The 17,167-nt window shown below is 39.8% G+C and overlaps 1 protein-coding gene across 4 annotated transcripts in view; it reads left to right on the top strand.

Moving 5' to 3' along the window:
- Positions 1-17,167, top strand: part of BMPR1A (bone morphogenetic protein receptor type 1A) — a 140,160-nt gene that overhangs the window by 103,678 nt on the left and 19,315 nt on the right. For all 4 annotated transcript variants that reach the window (XM_070569557.1, XM_070569584.1, XM_070569568.1 and 1 more), the window contains 4 exons: positions 5,308-5,470; positions 7,255-7,357; positions 13,083-13,179; positions 13,343-13,442. In XM_070569557.1, coding sequence (XP_070425658.1) covers positions 5,308-5,470; positions 7,255-7,357; positions 13,083-13,179; positions 13,343-13,442 — 463 coding nt within the window. The remainder of the gene's footprint in view (positions 1-5,307; positions 5,471-7,254; positions 7,358-13,082; positions 13,180-13,342; positions 13,443-17,167) is intronic.

The raw sequence follows: 17,167 nt of genomic DNA, 5'->3' as shown, positions 1-17,167 counted from the left end.
CAAAGAACTCACACAACTCAACAACAAAAAAACAAACAACCCCATCAAACACTGGGCAGAGGAGATGAACAGACATTTTTCCAAAGAAGGTACACAGATGGCCAATAAACACATGAAAAGATGTTCACCATCACTAATCATCAGGGAAATGCAAATCAAAACTACACTAAGATACCAGCTAACACCTGTTAAAATGGCTGTAATCTCTAAGATGAAAAATAACAAATGTTGGAGAGGGTGTGGAGAGAAGGGAACCCTCATAATACTGCTGGTGGGAATGCAAACTGGTGCAGCCACTATGGAAAACGGTATGAAGATTCCTCAAAAAACTAAAAATAGGAATAGCATATGATGCAGCTATCCCACTACTGGGTATCTACCCAAACTATTTGAAAGCAAAATCCAAAGTAACATATGCACCCCCATGTTCACTGCAGCACTATTCACAATAGCCAAGACATGGAACAATCCAAGTGCCCATCGACTGATGACTGGATAAAGAAGATGTGGTATATGTGTATATATGATGGAATACTACTCAGCCATAAAAAAAGATGAAATCATCCTATTTGTGACAACGTGGATGGATCTGGAGGGAATTATGCGTAGCAAAATAAGCCAGACTGAGAAAGACAAACACCAGATGATTTCACTCATGTGTGGAAGATAAACAAACACATGGACAAAGAGAACAGTTCAGGGGTTACCAGGGGAAGGGGGGTGGGGGGTGAGCACAGGGGGTTTAAGGGGGGCACTTGTGTGGTGACAGAGAAGAAGTAAAGTACAACTGAAATTTCACAATGATGTAAAACTATTATGAACTCAAAAAATAGATATAAAAATGAAATCATCTGAAAAAAATTTACTGAAGAAACAACTATATGTATATTATTAAAGTTAATTTCACCTGCAAAAGTACCCCTAGAAACTAACTCCCTGCCAGCAAATTATATCTTATTTTATTGGGTAAACAAACAGTTGCTGGGGCCCCTAGGAAACAAGGAGACGGGGATTGTCACAACTGGCTTACATTAATCTAAATCTATTGGTCAGGGCTGGGCACATTTCCCCCCCATACAAAATCAGAGTTTGGTTAGCTAGGAAGATAGGGAAAATAATATCCATTGGGCAACTAAAAGGATCTGGAACAGATTTATGTCTTCTCTCAGTTAAGATGTTTTCAGCTATAAGGGAAAAAAAAATTCAAAATAGCTTAAACAATAAGGAAAATGTAATTTCATGCAACAAGAAGTCTGAAGGTGGGGGGACTCCAGTTAATTAGTTCGTTGGCTCATCAAGTTCTTTCTCTCTTTCAACTGTGCTGTCCTTCACATATCAGTTTAGCCTTAGGTTAACTCACCTCACTGCCACAGTGTGGCTGCTGAGGGGCCAGACATCACAGGCAGATGTGGCAACTTCGAGTTGACAACATTCAGTGGAAGAAGAGAGATGGATGTCTCTCTTGTCTCTCTTTAATTGGTAAAGAAATCTTTCCGCAGCCACGTCCCCTGCCCCTCTTCCCACCAACATACTTCCTTCTAGTTTTATTGGCTAGAATTTATTATAAGCTCTTGTGTAAACAGTGGCAAGGGGAGTGGAACAAAAATTGTTGGATTAGACAAACAGTTGTCTCCACTCAGGGTATGGCTATGCTTCCTTGGATCACATGGAGGAGAGGCAAAGACTTAAAAAATATGTGTGTTGTCAGCAAGGTAAAGGGGAGAACACCATTAACAGTATCTGTTGCAGGGTGCCACAGTTGCCTCCCTGACATCATGCATACCCTTTCTCACATGCATGTACCAAAAGTGCTCCTGTCGATGTGAAATGTTCAGTTCCTCCTCAAAGGGAGACGGAACCCAGAGTTTCATCCACTGAGTGCGTTCAGCCACTAATCCAGGACTTCTGGGTAGCCTGTAGCCTTCTCCATCAGGTCCAGATGCACCTCTTCATGATCCAGCAGTGTGTGGCTAAAAGGGAAATTACTGATGTCCAGCACGCCCGTATTCGATGATGAAGAAAGAGGATAAGTACTGTGTGAACTCCTCTTCACAGGAAGGCAGACTTAGAAACAGCCTTCAGTAGCCACTGCTCTATAGCATACAGAGAAGGAAAACTACATTACTGATTCCTGCCTATGTGCAACGATATCCCATTGATCTCCCCAATTCTCCTACGTTTTGCTTTCTGATTCCCATTGTAGACGTTCTTTCCTCAGGATGAGGGACGGGGAGTTCCTCTGCTTTATACAAAGGAAGCCAATAGATTACTGGAAAAGTAGGAAAAATTATTTAGCCAGGAATAAAAATCTAGTAAAATCACTGATGCCAAGCATTGCCATTAATAACAAAGGAGCATGGTGTAAATGTCCCTATATATAGTCACTTGCAGCTTTCAGCCACTTGTCTCTGTATTTTTGTATATTTATGTGTTTTTCTGAGTTGTTATACTTGAGCACGTGAGCTATTAAATATTTTTTTGTGTGTGTTTGTTTTGAACTATAACCTATAGTCTAGCCTACCCCAGGCCTTCTAATTTTATGCTTTGTAAACACAAGACTTGTGGGTAGAAAGAGATGAGCATGTTCTGGGAACTGACAGAAGACCAGTGTACCCCTGAGCCTGATGGAGGGGAGTTGATGCTGAAGAGGTGCACAGAGTCCAAATCCTGCTGGACCTTGGTGGGCAAGCAGGAGGCCGGAGGTTGGCTTTTCTTCTGAGTGCATGTGAAGACATTAATTGGTTTTAAGCAGGGGAGTGACAGGATCAGATTTATGTTTATGAGATAAGTTTGGCTGCTGTGTGGGAAATGGATTGGAGGGGCCAAACACAGAAGTAGGGAGATTAGCGTATAGATTCTTATCTTTCAAGTGACTTGCTATGATGGGCCCCCCTAGTAGCAGTGGAGTCGGAGAAAAATGGAAAAAATGGAGATATCTTTTGGAGGTTGAGTCAAAAGACTTGGGAGGACCAGGTTTGTGGAGAAAAGTCAGGAGGTCCATTTTGGACAAGTTAATTTTGAGATACTTAAGCAGGTCCAGGCTGGAGGGATAAATCTAGAAACCATCAACAAAGAGATTTGTTTAAACCATGAGGATGGGTGCTGTCACCTGGGGAGAGAGTGCAGACAGGCTGTTGCTAGCGACTTTTCTTTGCATCCATGCCTCTGCTTAGTGAAATCTTAAAACTTTAAGATGTAACTCAGATTTCATTGCTTTTGACGCTCTAGGATGAGTCTGTGTTGTTAGCTCCTTCCTTTGTTTATGTAACCCCTTTGTATTATGTCACTGTTCGCGTTGTGTTTCTGTAACCCCTTTGTATTATGTCACTGTTCGCGTTGTGTTTCTGTAACCCCTTTGTATTATGTCACTGTTCGCGTTGTGTTTCTGTAACCCCTTTGTATTATGTCACTGTTCGCGTTGTGTTTATGTGCTTATTCCCCATCCCCCTTTGCCTCCTAAGTTTCTCAAGGACCAATCGGTTTCCAGCGTTCAGTAACTTACTGTGCATAGTTGGCCTCTAATTAGTGTTTTGTTAAATAAGTGTTTGAGATAATATAAATTCCAGGTGCAAATTATTGTAATTAAGTTTTTATCTCATAAATTCAAATAGTATTTCAGGAAGTTACACATTTTAACCGTCATATAACTTTGAATTTTCCAGCCATCAGTGATCTCAGTGTGATCTTTGTTGTTAGTAATATCTTCATTTGTATACTATTTTATTTTTAATTAAGCACATTATTTTACATTCACTTGATCTATATATAACCTCTTGGTTTGAATTGGGCAGGAATTATCCTCACCATTTTTTATAGATAGAGAACTGAGGTTGAGAGAGTCACTTATCTCTGGACACGTTTGGGACTTGAACCCTTGTCTTCTCACTGTGGTTTCTACCATACTATACTGCCTTTCCTGTGTATCATTAGACTTTTGAAAAATCAATTGCTTGTGGTATGTTATCTGCGTGTGCACTCCTTACTTAAATCGATGCTTCCTTCTGTTACTGTAATGGGATTTCACAACTGGGCAAGACACCTCAGATGTCCTTTAGTCCTAAGGTCCTAGTGAATGAGGCCTGGAGAGGTGACATGGCTCATCCACAGTTATCCAGCTAGCTGTTCTGTGGTAGCACCATTCTAGACCAGAATCCGCGTCTCCTCATTCTAGCCCAGTGGACTTCTCCCTTCCTGCCCCCTCCTTTTTTTTCCATTTGATGTTCTTAACATAAATGAGGTCTTTAGGTTTTATAGCAATTTTGAGAATTAAGTGAAGATTATTAAAATCCAGGGCATGCGATCACTGAAACTTATTTAGCAGCACATTGTTTTCCTGTTGTCAGTGTGTGTATGTGTATTATTTTTTTTCTCTTTTCAATAGTTCATCTCACCAGTATGGCTAAATTTAAAGTCAAGTCCACGTTATGCCTTGAACCACTTATTTAACATTTATAAATGAAATACACGCACAGTTCTCTTAGTATTTCATACCTGTTTGGCTCTACATTTCCTTCCCTGGAGATCAACCCTCCAAGGACTAGCCTGGCCGATTTCAGCTGATTCAGAGGGGAGAAAGAATTACTTAAACATTTTTTAGTTCTGTTCTGCTTTCAGCCTGAAGATCCAGTACCAAATATGACAGTATCTGTCATTTGAGGCTACGAGACTCTCATGTAAGAGTACAGTTCTGTTTCCGTAAGCTGACTACTGCCCTACAGTAACCTTCAGCTCTTGGCAGCATAGTCTGGATTTGAACCAACGACCTTGAAATAAAGGGCACCAGATAATATGATTAGTCCCCATGCTCTCACAATTCCCTTACTTAAGCAATTAACATCCAAAGCAAGATGCTTAGTAACTCCACTTCCACATAGAGGCACAAATGGAGGACTTATTTTTTTAAGCTAGTCACAAGTTGTGAACCAAAGAGTTTAAGAAAAGAATGTAATTTGTCTATTTCTTAATGATTGGGAACTATCTCAGCTTTCCCTGAAATCGCCTCCCATTCTGTACCTTCCTTTACGCACTATGACCATATTCTGCCCTCTGCCACTACTTGTCTTTTGCGAATGCAAAAATTGTGACAGTCGTCTCCATGTTTCCCACAATACCTGGGACAGATTTTCTGTGCATAATAGGTTATTAATAAGTGTTAATTGTATGAATGAAATTTATTTTTAATGAAAGAAAAACACGTTAGCTGCAATTCCTATGATAAGAAAGCTTAGAAACTTATCACTGAAAATTGAAATGAAAGAATTAGCTTTTCAGACATGGTTTGTTTATGAATTTCGTGTTTGAATACAGGGCAGAATCTAGACAGTATGCTCCATGGTACTGGGGTGAAGTCAGACCCCGAGCAGAAGAAGTCAGAAAATGGAGCGACTGTGGCCCCGGAGGACACCTTGCCTTTCTTAAAGTGCTATTGCTCAGGACACTGCCCAGATGATGCTATTAATAACACGTGCATGTGAGTATTTGATGCAGCCCTTCTTGAAGCTCTGAGAAAAGGATTGCATTTAGTGCTATTTTAAGAATTGTTTACATTGTCAAAGTTTTTGTTTTTTTCTTTATATGGTATCTTTCCAAAGGGCCAAAAAGCTGCTTCTTCTGTATATAGGAACATTTATTACTCTTAAGTGATTGATGGTTACTTTCTTAGAGTAACACTGTAATTTAGCTTTTTAGAGGAGATAAAAGGAATCTGGTATTTGTCTAACATTTTAAGTTTATTTAATGATCTTTTTAGCAGGAAGTTATTGATACTCGTTGTAGAAAACTTAGATTACCGAAACCATGAAAATTCATAATTTTCCTCATAATTCTAAATTGGTTGAATATCTATATTGGTTGAATAAATTGGTTGAAATATCCTCATAATCCTAAACCTCATAATTCTAAATTGGTTGAAATATTTTACAGATATACAAGAATGATGTTGTGATATTTAATTTTATTTTCTTACAAATGAACTCTCCAGTTCAAATCTGATTTATATAACCATTTTAATTTTCCTACTTAATTTTCTGTTAGCTGTTCAACACATAAATTCTATTCCATATCCTTTGGGGACATTGAGGAATTAGCCAAAAAAATTCCCCAAACAACTCAATCTTAACAGTCAGTTAATTGTCTCCCTGTTATAAAGGTAGTAGTATCTTGTTTTATACTTTTCTAATAAGTTTATGCTCTTTGACTGTGACCAGATATACAGCAAAAAAGTATTATACATGTAAAATTTTGAAAGTATATGGTGGTTCATCACATCTTAGATTTGTTGTTTTCCTCTGGTACAGTTGACTTTATTGTGACAGACTGGCTGATCTGTCATGGGGTGTGCTCCCCACTATGTCACCAGGTAATTTCTTGCTGAACTTCTTGTCATAGTGCCTGCCTGATACGTGTGGGCTGTTTGTCGGTGGCTTAGCAGCCCAGAGTAAAACTGTATCATCAATTTTAGCAGAATTTCGCCCCACACTTAACGTTTTCTCTTTATAGAAAATGATTAATTCTGCAAGATTCTTTTAAGTAGAAGCAATACACTTCCTGATATGAATAAGTAGGAGCACAAAAAAGATTTTAGAAGCTTCTTCCTCCCCATTAAAGTCTAAATGAACATATTAGGGGAAAACTCCAGGATATCAGTACTAAAATGATAAAATTTCCTTAAATATAAATACATTTATGTTAATGTCTTGAAAATCTAGCTTTTCAAAAGTTCTCCCTTTTTCCTAGGTAAAGTGCCTCTCAGGATCTTAGTCAGTCTGTTCTTCCCAAATATTCTTTTCTTTGTCATTGAGTCTGTTTTTATGTTTCATACAAACGTTTTTTATTATTATGTACAGTATGTGAATACTGAAAATCTTAGGGATAAAGAGAGGCAGTTATTTTTAAGTATATTTTTTAAACATTAAGATTATTTACATTATAAAGTTTTACAGATCAGCTTTCTGTGATCACGTGACTGATTAACAAAGAAAAGTTACAAAATAATTCATGTTTGGAGAACTTGTTTAAGAGAAATCCTTTTCCACTTGCTTTCAGGTTCTTATTGGACCTTTAGGTTTTAGTTCAGACATGACAACTTTCATTTGCCTTAAAACCCATATGGTTTTGCCAATAAATCACACACAAATGTAATTCTGATTCAAAAAACAAAGTACTAAAAGCCATCAGTACCTGGTCACATTCATACTGAGATTTAATTAGTACTTTCTGATGTGAATTTATGTTTTTTGGAATTTTTTCTTTTAGAACTAATGGGCATTGCTTTGCTATCATAGAAGAAGATGACCAGGGAGAAACCACATTAGCTTCGGGGTGTATGAAATATGAAGGGTCTGATTTTCAGTGCAAGGTAAGGTCGAATGTAAGGCCTGTGGAGTGAAGCAGGGAGGGGCCACATGAAAACCACCCACCTCCCCAGGAGAAGTGCGCCTGCTCTGCACATCGCTGTGTGTTCTTGTGAGCAGACATACTGGGGAATTACCTCTTTCTTCAAGTAATCTCATTGTGGTACTAGAAGTTCCAGATTATTTTACTTTTAAACATCATCCTGTTTCTAAATTGTCATGACTGAGAAAACTTATTTGTGGATCATAAAATTGACTGAAAAGACTTCATGGTGATGGGCAATGATGTTTGCCTCGCTCTGAGACGACTCAGAAACCTTCAGTCCTTGTAAGGAGATCTCAGTGGAGTTACTTTAACAGTCGCGGTAAAGGCATCAGAGGATCAGTAATAAAGAGTTTCTGAACATCTTAACAGCCCTGGGTTTAAACCTAATCTCTTCAAAATCCCACATAGTACTTTTGCCGCAGGGGGGCCTTCCAGTGTTCTTGAAAAGCGGCTTTAGATAGAACTGTTGATATACAGATTTAAGCCTTGGCTATTTTAGAAAATTATTCAAATTACTAAGAAATTCTTAGAATTGATAGAAACCTGAAAGGTTACATGTTTCAACCTCTTGGCTAATGTTTGGAATCCTCCCCACGTTTGTCTCCCAGCACACACATATATTACAGCCTGTCGATTTTCTCTGTGCCACATCTTTCTAGTGATGGGCCCATTACCTCCCAAGACCACCTGTTTCATCTGTAGCAAAGATCTGGCCTGACCCGTAGAAAGCTCCTCCTCCCGGTGCCTCCAGGTCTCTCTTCCCTTCTGCCTCTCTGGACCGTAGGGAACAAATCTAATCCCTCTTAAATATGACAGCCCTTTACTGTGTGAGGAACGTCTTTTGTCCTGCTTTCATCCCCATACCCTCTAGTCTTTGCCCACTGGAAATATAGCTGACAGTGACCTCAACTGCTCCTTATATGAACAACTTTTAGAGTTACTCTCCAGTTTTTCCCTGTAATATGCAAATTTGAGTGTGGTCTGACCAGGAGAAAAGCAGAGTAAATAACTCCTTTCCCTTTTTCTAAATACAGCCAGATCTCCTGTTAGATGTTTGATTGTCACACCGCGCTCTTGAAACATACCGAGCTTTCTGTCAGCCGGAACCCCGTCTTTCACTCATGCTCCTGTGGGCTGCATCTCCTCATTCTTTATTGGTGCTGTTGGCTTCTTGACACCAATAAGGAGACAGGAATGGGATGAGTTTTGTTATGCAGTTATCCTGTACTTGTCCATGTTAGATTTCATCGTGTTAGAATTCGTCCTTTGCTCTAATTTGTCAAGATTTAGAGGGACGCTAATTTGGTTGTTTCTTCCAGTTTTATGCTGTTTGCATATTTATCAACCACAAACGCCATACATTTTTTAATCACTTACAAGTTATTGAAGAGAACTACACTTAGGGCACTGAGCTCAGCAGTAGTAACCAAGGTCTTGCAGGCCGTCTAACCAGGAGTATCTCAAACTGAGTTCACCAATGTAAGTTAGTTGTGAAGCTTGACAGTCTGTGTTCAGATCCGTGTGCTGCCGCCTGCTAACTGAAACTTGGGGCGAGGAGCTTTGCTCTCTTAGGTTGCTTTCTCATCTGTGAGGTTGTTCTAAGGATCAGATGAGAGAGCACACAAGTAAGGAGGTTAGCACAATGGGCAAATGTAAAGGCTTGATAAATGGAGGTTTTACCACATTGCTCATGTAACAGAGCAGGCTCCGAGCTGGGTTGTGCATATCCCTGTGTGTGCACAGACTCTTACACAAGGATCACATAGCGCCTGGGGGGTTCTGAGGGATCACTTTACAGATCCTAGACTTCCTTAGGTCCTAGTGCTTAATATTGATCTGCCTGAGAACACAGCTTCTCAAGCAGTTGCTCTTTTCCTTCCTCTCTTTTCACAATCACCCTTCTCACAGTTTACAGATCAAAGGGCTGGAATGTAAAACCTCAAATTTCCGGAAAATGTTACAATTTGAACTCTGTCATTGTGGGAGATGTGGGGATATCAAAGATGTTTGCATGTCAAGTGCTTTTCAGGTTTTTGCTTTCAACCAAATTGCTAGATCGTTGAAAATAATTTTTGTTAATAGGATCATTATGGGAGTTTTAGCTTATGATTGGAAGATCTTTAAAGAATTATGGGACAAGGGTGTAACACACTCCTTTCGCTATCATCTTATTGTTTATGTGAACAAAGTATCTTAGTACTGACCCAAAAAAAAGGAAAAAAGAAAAATAGGGGGGCTGGCCCTGTGGCCAAGTGGTTAGGTTCACGCACTCCACTCCGGCGGCCCAGGGTTTTGCTGGTTCAGATCCTGGGCCCAGACATGGCACTGCTCGTCAGGCCACACAGAGGTGGTGTCCCACAACTAGAAGGACCCAGAACTAAAATAAACAACGATGTACTGGGGGGGTTTGGGGAGAAAAAGCAAAAAAAAAAAAAAAAGGAAAAGGAATAAAATTAATGCCAAGCCTTCTCATTCTAGCAATAAGTACTATTTATCCATGAATTTATTAACTAATTTTTTAAAGTCCTAGCCATCTTGTACCTTTGCATAAAATGTTCTTTTTATGTTAGTATTTTAATAAAGATTATAATATGTACATTGTTTTGATCAATTTTATACTAAATGTGATAACTCAAACCAGAATAATTTTTTAAGACATTGTCACAGGAAATAAGATACATTAATTTATGTTTATATATATTTATTTTTGTGGAGAATTATATATCAAAATATATTACATTAGGGCATAATTGTTGTGGGAGACATGGAAAGGAAATAGGAGTTCAAGGAGAAAAAGATAACACTAAAATTTTCAGTTGTTAAGCATTCATTCATTCATTTTTGTAAAGTAATGATAATGGGTGTCAAAATGCTGTGTTATTTAGATTCTACTGAATAGATTTAAGAATGATGTGACACTAAAAAAAAAGTCATTATGTACAGTAAACCAGGAATTATCAATACATTCTATTATGGTAAAAACAATTCAAGTGTCAGCCTAAAAATATATGGGGAGATACGTTGTTTTTCAGAATTCTTTTAGGGGTTACACAAGCGAAAAATGTTGACCATCACTTCCCTAACCTTCTGTGTATCTTGCAAAGATCACTGCCCATGTACCCAGCACCCAGCCTGGGGTGAACAGCTCTTGCACTTGTACCCTAAGCCTTCTCCCCCCAGCGCTTTCACATATTGCCAGGTTTCGAGGAAAACTGGTTCAAGTGATAATCACCGTGCTGCGCCCAGACCTTCACTCCCCCTGCCAGTCTCTGCTGGTAAATCTAGCTTATTCTGTTTCTTCCTGTAGAATGAATTATTTCTCAGAAACCACGCTCCATTCCTTGTAATTTGGCTTCAGTTCCTTCCCCATGTACCACTCTCTTCTCCCCCAGTTTCCCGCCCCAGCTCGCTAAAGAAGTTTAAGTCAGAATCTCCTATTTCATGAATGCCAAGTGAGTTTTTCCCCACAAGCATTCCTATTGCCCACATAAATCTGGAGACACAAATGGACTTGGGCAGAGGATGGGAGTGGGGAGTGGGGACCAGGAAAGTTTGTGTCACCTTCGTAATCTAGACGCATCTGACTTTTACCTACCCAGTTAACCTGCATAGGAAGGACGTGAGGTGAGTCTGACGTTGCTGGTTCTTGGGGAGGCCACATTGAGTCTTCTAGGGGTTTATAAGCATTTTTGGCTTGTTCTGTAATCTTGGCTGGGATCCGTGTCAAGTTCACTAGAGGAGGAAGAATTATTTTATTGAATATTTACCATTTGCTTTTAATGTGCTAGGTACTTGGTATATTGTACCTCATTTTCTCCCAGTTACCCCACCTGGCGGGTATTTTTTTATCCTCCATTTTATAGCAGAGGAAACTGAAGCCCAGAGAGGAGTAAGTTCATTGTTCAGGGTCGCCAAGTTAGTAAGTGGCAAAGCGAGGATTTAAGCTATTGATTCCAAAGGACTTGCTTTTTGCATAAGACTATGCTGCCTCCGGTCTGTTGTTGCCACAGTCAAATTTCTTTCCCTTTTCAAGAAAAGTAATATAACATGTAGGTATCTCGTTTCCAGCACTGCTTGTGTCTGAAATCTTTAGATCATACCTTTCAGCCCTCTCACAAGTGCTCTCATCTTCCTGGGATGTAATTCCCCTGGGTCAGAAAATATGCACTCACAGAGTACAGAAACGCTGTAGGGTCTCTTCCTACACCTGGGGTGTCGGTTCCCACTTGCTGGTGTCTGATCTGCCTTCATTCCTGTAATCTTCCTTGACGGAGAAGACTGGAACAAAACAGGAGTTGAATAATTGTACATTTTCTTTGTCCTGCATTACCTGCTGTTTGTCAGCAAGCCACCCATGGCTGGGTGGTCTTCCAGCACTGCCAAAGAAATCCTTTCTTGGTTTTCTTCACATTTTCTCTTTCTCAGGGCTAAGCTCGTTTTGAACTTAGCCTTCCTGAAAGGATGCTTCGCGCTTTTTTTGTTCATCTTTAGTTACACACTTTCGTCCCATCTTTCGCATGTGTTTTCTCTAGATCTGGGATTATTTGAGAGTCACCTGTGTAACTCCCAACATATCTTTCTTTTCTCTTTCTCTCTATGGTCATTTAAAAGTAAAAATTGTTAATTCAGTTAAAAAGTAAAACGTACTTTTGGAGGTTTCCAAATACTCCTGACCCATCTTCCTTGATAGAATCTCAAGTCGTGGACTCGTGTTCACCTTTTTAAAGTAATACCTGATTATACTGAGGTTTTCCCTTTCTGGCCATCTGATATTTAAGAATAACACAGTCAGTTTCTGCTTATGTTCTTGCTACTTCTACAATGACAAACAATTCCTTTCTGTTACTATTTTGGTCCTGGATGGCACTTCTCCCAGGCACTGCTGAAATGTCATCATTCAAGTTAAGGACTTGTCAAATATGGTACTATTAATCAAATAAACCTTCACACATAATTGTTGATACCTGTTCCCGTGACTACAAACTTTTTCTCGTCTGTTAGGGACACATCTCCCATCTGGCTGGTGGTCTCTAAAAACGTCTCAGGAATACTGTTTCTATATTTTGCCCTTATCCTCACCCAGTATGCTTCAACTTGCTTCATCGTTGGGTTCATTAGTTTCAACTCTGCTATTATATGCAGAATCTACAGTATCTTCTACCTGCTTGACCTCCTTTCCTAACCCGTCTCTTCTTCAGACTAGGACATCCTCCACGTTTTCGTCTGAGCTAAAGTCTCCTCCTTCTAAGTTTCAGTACTACTACGAGATCGTATTTACCCTACTAGCTTATCATTGTAATAAAATGTATTACCGTGTTTTTTAGGAAGAGATCTCATGACTTTAATTTCTATTTTACTAAAAACAAGTGAATAGTAGTATATTGAGATGTGTCAGTGTTTTGATGAAAAATACTTAGAAACTTTTATCTATAGTTAAGTTAAAGTTTAGTGTTCTAGCACACCATCACAAACATATGTTCTCTGTAAGAAAAACCATTTTACGGTCTTCAAAACACTATTTCAGCACAAATTCTAATTTTTCAGTAATCTTTTTTTTTACACCTAAAATTTGCAAGTCCTTTTCACTCACTGAATTAGAAATTGTGTTTTATGAATATTTTAAAACTTCGTTATAAATCAAATATATCAGACTCTTTCTAATTTTGTCCTTATGCCTCCTCCAGGATTCACCAAAAGCCCAGCTACGCCGGACAATAGAATGTTGTCGGACCAATCTGTGTAACCAGTATTTGCAGCCTACACTGCCCCCTGTCGTCATAGGTAGGTGAGCTGAGAAAAGCGTGATAGTGATTCTCAGTAAAGTAGTTCCTCTGGTTTTAACAATAAGCAAACTTTCTAGAATTTAGCACTACAAATTATTTTTTCCTTTTAAGATGTGATAGAAAGATAATATGTTTCCTTGGTTGTTTGCTTCCGTTGTCAGGCCCATTTTTCGACGGCAGCATTCGATGGCTGGTCGTGCTCATCTCTATGGCTGTCTGCATAATCGCTATGATCATCTTCTCCAGCTGCTTTTGTTACAAGTAAGAAGATAATTATTTTGATGCAGAATATTGTGTTGGATATTGGATGTAAACAGTTGTTCTTAAAGCCAGTGGGCAGAAACCATTGACCACTGAATGTGTTTCAGAAACCATCAGCTTATTTTCTCTGATTATATCTCATTTAATTAACTAGATTATAATTTTCTTAAGGGAAAAGAGAACTTTACTGCCTGTCAGTTGATTAGACAACTTGATACTTCTTGTTTTGTTCATGAGTGCTTATGATTTTCTTATTTATAGAATATTGAACTTTCTTATATCTGAATGTTTAAAACTTGTATCAGGAAACCAACTATATTATCATTTTTTAGTTATTTGGGCTTCAGAATTGTTTTCATTTAGTCATGATTTCAGAAGGTAGTTGCCTTCGTAAACTTCAGTGATAGAAAATTCTCTTAAACTGCAATAATAGAACATCTCACTGGCATATGAATAGACAGGTCAGTGGAACAGGTTACCCGACCCGTAAGTAGACCCAAGTATATAAATAAATTTAGTATTTGATGAAGGTAACATTTCAGATCACTGAGGAAAAGATGGATTATTCAGTAAGTGGATTTGGGAGTAGGTAGCTATATGGGAAAAAATGAAGTTGAATCAATTTCCTACAGTGAAATAAATTTTAGCCAGATTGGAGCTAGATATGTATAAAAGGAAATGATTAGAGTATTGGAACAAACCATGGAAGAATTTTTAAAAATAATCTCAGAACGTGCAAGACCTTTCTGAGTCTGTCACAAACCTTAGAAGAAAAAAAAAAAAAAAAAAGGCGACAAACACCAAAACCTTAAAATTAAAAAAGAAAGGATTGACAATGTCAACTATATAAAGATAAAACATTACTCTGTGGCAGAAACCGCCATAAATGGTCAGAAGACAGACTAACAGTGTAAAAATATTGTCAGCTCATGTTACAAAGAGCTGATTTCTTGAATATAGAGAGCTCTTGTAAATCAAAAAAAAAAAATCTAGGGCCTGGCCCCGTGGCCGAGCGGTTAAGTTCACACATACGGCTTTCGCTACCCAGGGTTTCGCCGGTTCAGATCCTGGGCGCGGACATGGCACCGCTCGTCAGGCCATGTTGGGGCAGCGTCCCACATGCCACAACTAGAAGGACCCACAACTGAAAATACACAGCTATGTACTGGGGGGGGTTGGGGGAGAAAAAAGCAGAAAAAACAAAAGAAAAAAATCTAGCAATTTAGTGGGAAAATAGGCCCTCCAAAAATTAACGCATAATTTATCTAAAAAGAACTACATATAGCTCTTAAAAGAAAAATAAAAAGATGACTCAAGAATACTCATAATATGAAAAATATAAATTAAAATCATACCTGAGATATTGTTTTTCGCCTATTATACTGGCAAATTTTCAAATGTTTGATAAACAGGTCTTTTCAATAAAGAGGCAGATTTGAACATACTTATTACTTTTACTGCCCCCACTGAAAGAGCAATAAAGAGTTTTTAACTTCTTTGTCCAGCTAGGACAGGGAGAACAAGAGATAAGAAAACAGGAAAAAGCTTTGGAGTCTGTGAAGCTTTTGAATGTAGTAAGTGACTTCATACACCTAAAAAATCTGATCCTAGGCTAGACATTGAGAATGCCAAAAACCAGCAGTTTATACTATAGGATTCCCCAAGAAGCTCAGAAGTTGGCAGTACCAGTTATCTCTGTAAGTGGAGTTGAAGGTGGTGTTAAAACCAAGAGGATTGCTGGAAAGTCTATTTTTAGGGAGTCAGATGCTGTGTTTGTTACGCAATAGTGCTTTAAGAAATCACTCCCGAGCTTAGTGGCTTCAAACAGCAGTTATTATCTCTGACTGCCTCTGTAGGTCAGGAATTCAGGAGTGACCTGACTGGGTGGCTCAGGGTCGTTCCTGACATCCAGTCAGATGTCTGCAGGGGCTGCGCTCCCCTGCAGGCTTGGCGGGAGCTGGTAGATCACCTCCCAAGATAGCTCACTTCTGAGGCGCATAAGTTGACGGGAGGCCTTAGTTCCTCTACGTGAGCCTCTCTGCAGAGCTGCTGCAGTGTCCTTGCAGCATGAAGCCTGTCTCCCCCGCCAGAGAGAGTGAGCCAGGAGCCTGAGGTGGAAGCTGCAGTGCTGTTTATGGTCTACACCATCACTTCGCCGTGTTCTGTTGGTCACACAGGTCAGCCCTAAAGCATTAGGGAAGGGAACTAAACAAGGACATGCATACCAGGAGGTGAGGACCTTTGTGGGCCATTTCAGATGCCAAGTACCACAGATACTGAGATCCCTACTCCTACTCTGAATGATCACATGACTTCCCCACCATCTCCCTAACAGAAGGCTACAAGTGTTTTCTCTGGAAAGAGCAAAAATAAGGTTCTCAGCAGTGGTATCCCATTATTGAAGGTGGCGTATCATAGTGAAAACAAGGAGGTAAAGTGAATAATATTTACATATTGATGGGCCCCTCAGCCCTCCCAGAACCCTGCCAGCCAGGCTTATTCCCTCTAGACAATAGCTAGGAAGTCTTCCTGTGGAAATCCCTCCGGCCCAGGAGAAAAGACCTAAACAGGCTGACCCCAGTGAGCCCAGTGAAGTGGCCAGGCAGATGGTCTTACAGTGGAGGCTGGAATCAGTAAGCCCCACTCACACCCCAACAGCTGCCAGCTAGGCAGTGAGGACACTGATCCCTGAGAGCCAGGGAACCAGTGAGGCGAGGCTGTGCTTGCCTGCTCACCGGCTGAAGGGTTTCTGGCTGCAGAACACAGGAGGAACCCGGATGTGGCCCAGCAGGCTCTGAATCAAGGAGGTATGGCCGAGAGTCTAGGCAGCAAGCAGCAGCCGCAGTTCACAGAACCGAGTGCTGGAGAGTAGAGACCTGCACAGAGGAGGAGGTCCAGATATCTGCACAGGGTTCCCATCCAGTGTTCAGCGAATCTCTATCAGCACATACAAGTGAGGGAGCTGCCGATGGCTGAGTGATTGATACCGAACGCCTGAAAAGACTGAAGGAAACGGTATTCGGTACTCACCCAAGGTTGGAAATAGTGTCTGTTCCCACCAGCTCTGAGAGTTGAAAGCCTCGTAATTCACAGGGCTTTGGTTAGAGTACTCAAAAGGGTCTTGCCTCAGTATTGGGCAGTAATCCGCCCTAGATGAAGCATGGCTGTGGTCCCACCCCAAAAGCAAGTCCCAAAAAGATCCTTCTCTTCCACGTAGCTGCATCGTAGAACAAAGCTCAAGAATATTTATAGGAACACAGAAATACTCAGCACCCAACAAGGTAAAATTCACAATACCTCCCATCCAATCAGTGATTACCAGGTATGCGGAAAGTAGGGAAATACAACCAGTAATGAGGAATCAAAACCACCAACTCAGAACTGTATAGATTTTAGAATTAGCAGAGAAGGGCACTAAAACAGTTATTACAACTGTATTTTCATATGACCAAAAAGTTAAATGAGACATGCAAGATATAAAGAAGACCCAAATCAAACTTCAGGACACAAAATCTGTAATATCTGAGATGAAATATACACTGGATGAGAGTAGTGGCAGGTTAGACACTGTAGAAGAAAAGAAAAGTGAACATGAAGATGTAACAATAGAAACTAAACAGACTAAAACATTAAGAACTTAAAAGATGAATTGAGCACCAGTGAGCTGTGGGATTTCAGGCAAGCCTAATGTATATATATATAGTTGGAGTTTCCAAAGGAGAGAA

The sequence above is a fragment of the Equus przewalskii genome, chromosome 1, assembly GCF_037783145.1.
Source record: "Equus przewalskii isolate Varuska chromosome 1, EquPr2, whole genome shotgun sequence".
Classification (NCBI taxonomy): domain Eukaryota; kingdom Metazoa; phylum Chordata; class Mammalia; order Perissodactyla; family Equidae; genus Equus; species Equus przewalskii.
The sequence above is the reverse complement of the archived record's forward strand: the minus strand, read 5'-3'. Positions and strand labels throughout refer to the sequence as shown.